Source organism: Rhinopithecus bieti, unplaced genomic scaffold (genome assembly GCF_001698545.2).
Source record: "Rhinopithecus bieti isolate Rb0 unplaced genomic scaffold, ASM169854v2 scaffold_30761, whole genome shotgun sequence".
Lineage (NCBI taxonomy): Eukaryota > Metazoa > Chordata > Mammalia > Primates > Cercopithecidae > Rhinopithecus > Rhinopithecus bieti.
This window is the reverse complement of record NW_016813169.1, coordinates 204,817-214,568: the sequence shown is the minus strand read 5'-3', so window position 1 is coordinate 214,568 and position 9,752 is coordinate 204,817. Positions and strand designations below refer to the sequence as shown.

Here is a 9,752-nt window from a genome sequence, read left to right as displayed (position 1 = left end):
ATGAGTTAGGGAGGAGTGCCTCTTTTTCTGTTGTTTGAAATGGTTTCAGAAGAAATGGTACCAGCTCCTCTTTGTACCTCTGGTAGAATTTGGCTGTGAATTGATCTGGTCCTGGGCTTTTTTTGGTTGGTAGGCTATAGATTACTGCCTCAATTTCAGAACTTGTTATTGGTCTATTCAGGGATTTGACTTCTTCCTGGGTTAGTCTTGGGAGGGTGTATGTGTCCAGGAATTTATTTCTTCTAGATTTTCTAGTTTATCTGCGTAGAGGTGTTTATAGTATTCTCTGATGGTAGTTTGTATTTCTGTGGGATCAGTGGTGATATCCTGTTTATCGTTTTTTATTGTGTCTATTTGATTCTTCTCACTTTTTTTCTTTATTAGTCTGGCTATCTATTTTGACTGCTATCTATATAGACTGTTATCTATTAGCAGTCTATCTTTTTTGTTGATCTTTTCAGAAAACCACCTCCTAGATTCATTGATTTTTTGAAGGATTTTTCATGTCTCTATCTCCTTCAGTTCTGCTCTGATCTTAGTTATTTCTTGCCTTCTGCTAGCTTTTGCATTTGTTTGCTCTTGCTTCTCTAGTTCTTTTAATTGTGATGTTAGTGTGTTGATTTTAGATCTTTCCCACTTTCTCCTGTGGGCATTTAGTGCTATAAATTTCCCTCTAAACAGCGCTTTAGTTGTGTCCCAGAGATTCTGGTATGTTGTGTCTTTGTTCTCATTTGTTTCAAATAACTTACTTATTTCTGCCTTAATTTTGTTATTTATCTAGTAGTCATTCAGGAGCAGGTTGTTCAGTTTCCATGCAGTTGTGTGGTTTTGAGTGAATTTCTTAATCCTGAGTTCTGAGTTGATTGCTCTGTGGTCTGAGAGACTGTTTGTTGTGATTTCCGCTCTTTTGCATTTGCTGAGGAATGTTTTACTTCCCATTATGTGGTCAACTTTAGAATAATTGTGGTGCTGAGAAGAATGTGTATCTGTTGATTTGGGGTGAGAGTTCTGTAGATGTCTGTTAGGTCCGCTTGGTCTAGAGCTGAGTTCAAGTCCTGAATATCCTTGTTAATTTTCTGTCTCATTGATCTGTCTAATATTGACAGTGGGTTATTAAAGTCTCTCATTATTATTGTGTGGAAGTCTAAATCTCTTTGTAGGTCTCTAAGAACTTGCTTTATGAATCTGGGTGCCCCTGTATTGGGTGCATATATATTTAGGATAGTTAGCTTCTCTTGTTGCATTGTTCTCTTTACCATTATGAAATGCTCTTCTTTGTCTTTTTTGATCTTTGTTGGCTTAAAGTCTGTTTTATCAGAGACTAGGATAGCAACCCCTGCTTTTTTTTTTGCTTCCCACTTGCTTGGTAAATCTTCCTCCCTCCCTTTATTTTGAGCTATGTGTGTCTTTGCATGTGAGATGAGTCTTCTGAATACAGCACGCTGATGTGTCTTGACTCTTCATCCAATTTGCCAGTCTGTATCTTTTAATTGGGGCATTTAGCCTGTTTACATTTAAGGTTAAAATTGTTATGTGTGAGTTTGATCCTGTGATTATGATGCTAGCTGGTTATTTTGTCCATTAGTTGATGCAGTTTCTTCATAGCGTCGACGGTCTTTACAATTTGGTATGTTTTTGTGGTGGCTGGTACCAGTTTTTCCTTTCCACATTTAGTGCTTCCTTCAGGAGCTCCCGTAAGGCAGGCCTGGTGATGACAAAATCTTTCAGTATTTGCTTGTCTGTAAAGGATTTTATTTCCCCCTTGCTTATGAAGCTTAGTTTGGCTGGATATGAAATTCTGGGTTGAAAATTCTTTTCTTTAAGAATGTTGAATATTGGCCCCCACTTTCGTGTGGCTTGTAGGGTTTCTTCAGAGAGGCCTGCTGTTAGTCTGATGGGCTTCCTTTTGTGGGTAACCCGACCTTTCTCTCTGGCTGCCCTTAACACTTTTTCCTTCATTTCAACCTTGGTGAATCTGACAATTATATGTCCTGGGGTTTCTCTTCTTGAGGAGTATCTTTGTGGTGTCCTCTGTATTTCCTAAATTTGAATGTTGGCCTGTCTTGCTAGGTTGGGGAAGTTCTCTTGGATAATATCCTTAAGAGTGTTTTGCAACTTGGTTCCATTCTCCCTATCACTTTCAGGTACACCAGTCAAACGTACATTTGGTCTTTTTACATAGTCCCATATTTCTTGGAGGCTTTGTTTATTCCTTTTCATTCTTTTTTTCTCTTATCTTGTCTTCATGCTTTATTTCATTAAGTTGATCTTNAGCCTTTTGTGCTGGTTTTGGCTGATCTTTGTGGATTTATCTACTTTTGGTCTTTGATGTTGGTGACCTTTGGATGGAGTTTTCATTTGGACATCCTTTTTGTTGATGTTGATGCTATTCCTTTCTGTTTGTTAGTTTTCCTTCTAATAGTCAGGCTTCTCTGCTGCAGGTCTGCTGGAGTTTGCTGGAGGTCCACTCCAGACCTTGTTTGCCTGGGTATCACCAGTGAAGGCTGCAGAACAGCAAAGATTGCTGCCTGTTCCTTCCTCTGGAAGCTTCATCCCAGAGGTGCACCTGCCAGATGCTAGCTGGAGGTCTCCTGTAAGAGGTGTCTGTCAACCCCTGCTGGGAGGTGTCTCCTAGCAGGAGGCACAGGGGTCAGGGACCCACTTGAGGAGACAATCTGTCCCTTAGCAGAGCTCGAGCGCTGTGCTGGGAGATCTGCTGCTCTCTTCAGAGCTGGCAGGAGGAACGTTTAAGTCTGCCAAAACTGTGTCCACAGCCACCCCTTCCCCCATGTGCTGTGTCCCAGGAAGATGGAAGTTTTATCTATAAGCCTGTGACTAGGGCTGCTGCCTTTCTTTCAGAAATGCCTTACCCAGAGAGAAGGAATCTAGAGAGGTAGTCTGGCTGCAAGATCTTTGCCAAGCTGTGGTGGACCCCGCCCAGTTAGAACTTCCTGGAGGTTTTGTTTACACTGTGAGGGGAAAACTGCCTACACAAGCCTTAGTAATGGCGGATGCCCCTCCCCCCACCAAGCTCCAGTGTCCCAGATCGACTTTAGACTGCTGTGCTGGCAGCAAGAATTTCAAGCCATTGGTCTTAGCTTGCTGGGCTCTGTGGGGTTGGGATGCACTGAGCTACACCACTTGGCTCCCTGGCTTCCACCTCCTTTCCAGGGGAGTGAGCAGTTCTGTCTCACTGGTGTTCCAGGCGCCACTGGGGTATGAAAAAAAATCCTGCAGCTAGCTTGGTGTCTGCCCAAACAGCTGCCCAGTTTTGTGCTTGAAACCTAGGGCCCTGGTGGTGTAGGCACCCGAGGGAATCTCCTGGTCTGAGGGTTGCAAAGACCATGGGAAAAGCATAGTATCTGGGCTGGAGTGCACTGTTCCTCATGGCATGGTCCTTCATGGCTTCTGTTGGCTAGGGGAGGGAGTTCCCCGACCCCTTGCGCTTCCTGGGTGAGGCAACGCCCCACCCTGCTTTGACTCGCCCTCCCTGGGCTGCACCTACTGTCTAACCAGTCCCAATGAGATGAGCCAGATACCTCAGTTGGAAATGCAGAAATCACCCCCTTCTGCATTGATCTCGCTGGGAGCTGCAGACCGGAGCTGTTCCTATTCGGCCATCTTGCCAGCCACCCCCAGAAAAAGATCTTTTGTGCCAGGAATTTGAGAATAAATACCAAGAACAGCTAAGAAATGTTTTAAATAATTTCCTTTCAGAGTGGGAACATCATTTTAGCATTTATTCCCTCAGGGAGAAAATTCTTCAATAAATATAGAAATCTTTGGGAAATTAGGAGTTTAATAAGAGGCTTCTATATTGACTTTCACACATTTACTTCTGCAGTGTTTGCTGTCTTGAACTGTAAAGTTGAAATTAAACAATTTAACTTAGACTGAAAAGAATCCCAATGGTATATTATCAATAATGCTTTTCTTAGAGGCCTCATAATGCCAAAGAAACGTTTTTCAATCAATTGAAATAGTGGTCCCATAATTTCATTTAAATATCAGGGATAAGACTGAAGAGTCTTTGGAAAGCCATCATGTCTCCCCGCTGTCTTGGGTTAAGACTGCACCTAGACTGCCCTCAACAGATAGAAATTTCAAGAATTTACAAAAAGATTGTATAACCTGATTTGGGATAACATCTCCCTTGTCAGTGTGCACTTCTTTATGTAACAGTCCTATTTGATTACATCAGATGAAATGGGGGCAGTTTAACTCCACGACAGGGCTGCAGAAGTGCAAATAGAGGGAAGAGTTGCATCAAGAAGACTATGGAACTAGTGGTTCCTGGGCCAGAGGACAGCCGAGGCAGAGGCTCTGCAGACCTTAAGTTCTCCATTTGCTGTGCTCCTGTTTCTCCGGGGCATTCTTATCCTTGATACCTAAAGCTTTTTGAGCTAAAATAAAACAGTGAATATATTTCTTCCCTTTTACCTTCACAAAAATCTTTGAATGAGTAAGAATTATGTACACATATGAATTTCCCAGTGAAAAGACAAAAGATGTTTTTGGTTGAGATATCATTAACATAGAGTCAATTGTATAAATCTTAAGTGTATAGGTCAACACGTTTTGTAAAATGTGTGCAGTTGAGTAACCAACACAAAAATCGAGATGTAGAATATTTTTACCACTTCAGAAAATTCCTTTTCTCCCCCTTTCTGGCTCAAAATTCCCTTACCTGGAGGCAAATTTACTATTCTGATTTCTGTCACCATAGATTGGCGTTTGTCTGTTCTTAAAATAAGAATTTTAAATCTTTTAGGAAAAAGCAGTTTTTAAAAATATTAAAGAATTATTAGTTTTTTTCTTTTTTACATTTTTTTTTTTTTTTTTTTTTATACAGAGTCATTGCTCTGGTTGCCCAGGGCTGGAGTGAGTGCAGTGGCACAATCTCGGCTCACTGCAACCTCTGCCTCCCAGGTTCAGGAATTCTCCTGCCTCAGCCTCCTGAGTAGCTGGGATTACTGGCGCCTGCCACCACACCTGGCTAAACATTTTTGTATTTTTAGTAGGGACGACCAGGCTGGTCTCAAACTCCTGGCCTCAAATGATCCACCTACCTTACCTACCTTGGCCTCCCAAGGTGCTGAGATTACAGGTGTGAGTCACCCCGCCTGGCCAGAAGTATAATTTAGTGTATTAATGTTTAATATGAAAAACTTCCTCATACTTGTTTGTCTCTATTCTTAAGGTTAAAACTGGTTATAGATGCATATGTATCTATGTCATAGTTGAAATTAAAAAAACAAAATCACAGAATAGTCTATAGAAAAATAGATCTTTTTTGTTTTCTTTTTTTTTGAGACAGGGTCATGTTCTGTTGCCCTGTCGCCTAGGCTGGAGCGCAGTGGTGTAAACATAGCTCACTGCAGCCTTGACCTCCTGAGGTCAAGCAATTCTCCCATCTCAGCTTTCCGAGTAGCTGGGATTACAGGCGTGTGACACCATACCTGGCTAATGTTTTTTTTTTAAGAGTTGTGTTTTTGCCGTGTTGCCCAGGCTGGTCTTGAACTCCTGAACTCAAGCAGTCTTCCCGCTTTGGCCTCCCAAAATGCTGGGATTACAGGCATGAGCCACCATACCTGGCCAAAAATATATCTATATATTTGTCACTTGATTGTGTGTATCTTAGAAGTGATTATGCAAACCCTGCAACTATTACTGACATTTTCTCCATTTGCAGATTCTAGAACACGCAGAGCCCTTACGTCCCTACGAATCCCTCGACACCCTGAAACAGTTCCTCCAGTATCATGGCAAGATTTTGTGTTTCTTCTGCCTATGGGATGACTCAGTCTCGATGTTTGGAGACCGTAGAGAACTCATCCTGCATTACTTCTTATGTGATGATACTATTGAAATCAAAGAATTGCTTCCACACAACTCAGGCCGAGATGCTATAAAAATGTTCCTCCGGAGGAGTAAGCTGCCCAAGGTGAGCAGTGGACATAACCACTTTCTGAATTTGCTTGTGAGTCAAGAGACTAGAGTCACTGTTTGGAATGTTGTGTGTTATGACTATGTGATGATAATAACCATGCACTGGTGCAGGTATTTGGAAAACTTTCATTTTGTGCTCTCTATTAATATATATCTGTGAAAGTAATACAGAGAATATGATCAATTAGAGTTGGAACATTGAAGTTAAGGCAAGTAAAGGAAAAAAGTCAAATGTAAGAGAAAGCACCTATTCATCATTGAGTTCATATCCAGTTTTATGAAACTAAATGACTCCTTAGTAAAAGAATTGCTTGTGGCTTTGGACGGGGCACTGCAGACTACTGAGGAGAGCCCATGGTTTGGTCTGGGTTGTGAATACAAACACACACTATACACGTGCACCTACATGTGCATGTACACATGCACTCACAAACATACACATGCAAGTTTACAAACCAAAGTGCCTTTTCTGAGTGTAGCAGCTGGTCACCACCTAGCCACTAGCTAGTGGCAGTGATGACTTTTGCATTTTATTTGACATTAAAAAGAGTTGTCAGATTGATTTCTATAAATATTTATGGCCATTTGGGAGCTCATGTAATTTGGGTGCAGCAGAAACTTCCCAGACCTGGATTAGGGTTGTGAGTCTGCCCCGTAATAGTTGTGCTACCTTGGGCAAATCACATAACCTCTTTGAGCTTATTTCCCCGTCTTTAAAATGTGGTAACATAGTAAAAAAACAAACAAAAAACAAAAAACACCATCGAAGGACCTGTAAACACCTATAAGGACACTTAAAACATAAAGGCTTTTCAAAAGCTCTGTTATATTTTCTTTCTTATTTGGATAAAGTATCTTCTTAGTGCACATGAAAAGGTTACCATAACCCTAATTTCCGAGGCAAATAACTGCTGGCCATTCAGTCCTCACGGGAGGTTTCTCCAGATTCTCTGAGCCCACTGCCAGAAGCCCTACTGCGTGTGCTTGGAGGCAGGGGAGGCACAGTTTGTCCCAGAGTGAGCCCTGGATACGCATAGCAGGCAACCAGGAGGTGCCAGAAAACCTGTTTTAGAATGACTTTGAAAATAGGCTAAATATAAAATAATAATGACATACCTGACATTTACAGTGTGCCAACATCAGTTAATTCATTTTATTCATTCATTCAGCAAATATTCATTGAGTGCCACCTGTATGCCAACCCTGGAGTTATAGTAAGAAAGGGAATGGATTAAATCCTACCACACCTTGTTTTGATTTTGTCTTCCAGAATTGCCCACCTAGAGTCTATCAACCAGGCCAGATAACAGATCGAGCGGTTCTCAATTTGTATGGTGACTTCATAAAGAACCAAGCGGATGGCTTCCTGATGGATAGATATAAGGGAAGAAACCTCACATTTTATTACCTGTTTCTAGTGTGACTTCTTTGGAACCTGAATAGTGGGACGAGTTACATACTCTTCTCTTGTGAGATTGTGAATGAAATCGATGATTACATAAATATGCATTGTACTGCTGTTTATTAGTAATAAGCATGCTGAAATGTCTATATAAATATATGCATTGCATTGCAGTTTGTAAGTATAATACTACAGTACTAAAATAATACTTTAGAATGTTAACATCAACTGGTTGCTTTTTTATTTGATTTTAAAATTTAGTTATTAAAGATTGAAGTTTTATTTTAATTTCCTTTTTTTCTCTGGGAAGGGGTTCCTGGTTCTTTGGAGGGTCCATGGTGCCAATGCTATGTTCCTTTGTCTTTATTAGCTAGGAGAAGTAGACCAAGAGTTTTACAAAGATAGTGACCTGTCCCTCGGAGTCACCATCAATGTGTGGGGAAGAAAAGTGCTCCTTTATGACTGTGATGAATTTACGAAGTCTTATTATAAGTCTAAATATGGAATTGGTAAGTGATACGTATGTCAATTAAAATATTTTTAAAATTAAACTCTTTGTTCCCCAGTTAAGATTTTACTTTGGAGTTTCAAATGTTAGGCTCATAATAGCTACCACTTATTGTGCATTTGCTATCTTCCAGCCGTTTGTTGTCTTATGTATATATTCCTAACAATTCTCTATGGGTAGGCTCATGATCCCCGTTTTAGAGGTGAAAAAAACCGAGGCTTAAAGGGGGCTCATTTGTCCAAGGTTATGCAGTGAGCAAAGAGTGAGCCAAGATTTGAACTTGTCTGCCTGATGCCAGGGACTTCCATTTTCCTTTATAGTCCTCTGCCCTACTCCAATATGGGGTAAATGTTTTGGCTGAGCAATCGAAATGGAAATCTGAATGCTTTTCTTTTCACTTAATTCTTCTTACCACAATGGGTATACCTAATTGAGTTATCGAGGGAATTCTCTTCTGCTAGTTTTGCTCTACCTTTCCTGGTGAGGCTCAGCCAGGTTTTAAGCTTCTCTCTTCTCAGACATTAACTCCATTCCAATAAGGTTAGTTCAGTTCAGAATGAAAATGAGCTATTGATTGAGCACCTTCTATATGTAGGTCATTGTAGTAGACTTAGGAGATACAGAATTGCATAAGAGGTTTCTAGGCTGGAAGGGGAACTGAGACCTGCAGCGTGTGACATCATGTTACGAGTGTCTTGGAAGCTGGTGGAGGATGTGACATGTAACCTAAAATATAAACCCTCATTTGTTAAACTCCCCTCTACCTGAGTCTCCAGGTACCTGCTGCTGCTAGAAATTGATGGGACTTGTTGACCTCCCAGTTTGGGACTAGAGTTGGGATAGGGGTACTTAGTCCTGTACTTCTCTCTGAACCTTGGAGTATTCATATGAACACACTTCCCCGAGGGGTGAGATGGAAGCCAAGTGCAACCGCAGCTTCTTAAAAGACAAAGTGCTTTGTCTCTAGAATGAGATGAAGCCATGCCATGTGTCTTGTTGTCTGCATTGTGTAGTATTCCTGGCCTTCTGGGAGTCTTTATAGTGTGAGAGAAGGCACATCAGGCACACAAAGGGGTTAGAGTGAAAAGGCTTTCAGTTTTACTCTTAGGTTCATTAGGGGAATTTGTTGCACTGCATCTGCATGCCAGATTAGTCAAAATGTATGGGCCCTACTGGGGCCAAATTGGTGACCTCTTTTATTTTATTTTCTAAAATTAGTCCCCTTCAGTGGACACAGTTGGGCATATTTGCCTTGGGGACTGTGGACAAGAAGCAGCCAGGAATGTGTAGGTGGCAGCTGCTATGGAGAAGCTGCTGGTGGCCCTTAGACTATGGGAAAAGAATTTGGCCTTTAATAAATGTAGATGCCTGTTTGGAATCCATAAGTCTTTAGTATAGAATGAAGATTTAAATGTATATATCAAGATGAGTCACCAAAAGCCATAACTTACACCTGATGATTACCTTAATACAAAGAATGTGGTAAATGTTCCAAAGCATCGTATGATTCCTTAAACATAAAGTCCAACTTTTGGTTGATGTTTGTCTGTCAGCTTGGTGAGAATATGAAAGTTGCATTTGGGAAAATGAATGTCCTAGTGGTGAGACTTAGTATGTTGTTAGGGTCTTAACGGCTTCTCTAGAAAATTTTTGGAGGCAGTGTGAATTCCCTGTTGTGCTCCAAATCGAGCCATCCTGGGTAACTGTATCAGCTTCAAATGTCCTATGGTCCATTTCAGTCGAGTCCTTGTGCTTAATTTCTTTCTGTTCACTTCTTTTGTTCACTCTGTGGACTAATTGTATTATGTAAAAAAAAAGTACTCTGTGCCTTTAAAGCTAATATAACATGAGCATTATGCATTTAAACAGAAAATTATGCAAATGCAAAATTAT

General features: G+C 40.9%; 1 protein-coding gene across 1 annotated transcript in view; it reads left to right on the top strand.

Annotated features, from left to right (window-relative positions):
* The window catches only part of EFHC2 (EF-hand domain containing 2), a gene marked incomplete at its 5' end in the record, with an annotated part of 171,837 nt that overhangs the window by 57,797 nt on the left and 104,288 nt on the right, over positions 1-9,752 (top strand). Inside the window, 3 exon segments of the mRNA XM_017847751.1 lie at positions 5,693-5,944; positions 7,220-7,333; positions 7,722-7,860. Of these exon segments, the coding sequence (XP_017703240.1) occupies positions 5,693-5,944; positions 7,220-7,333; positions 7,722-7,860 (505 nt within the window).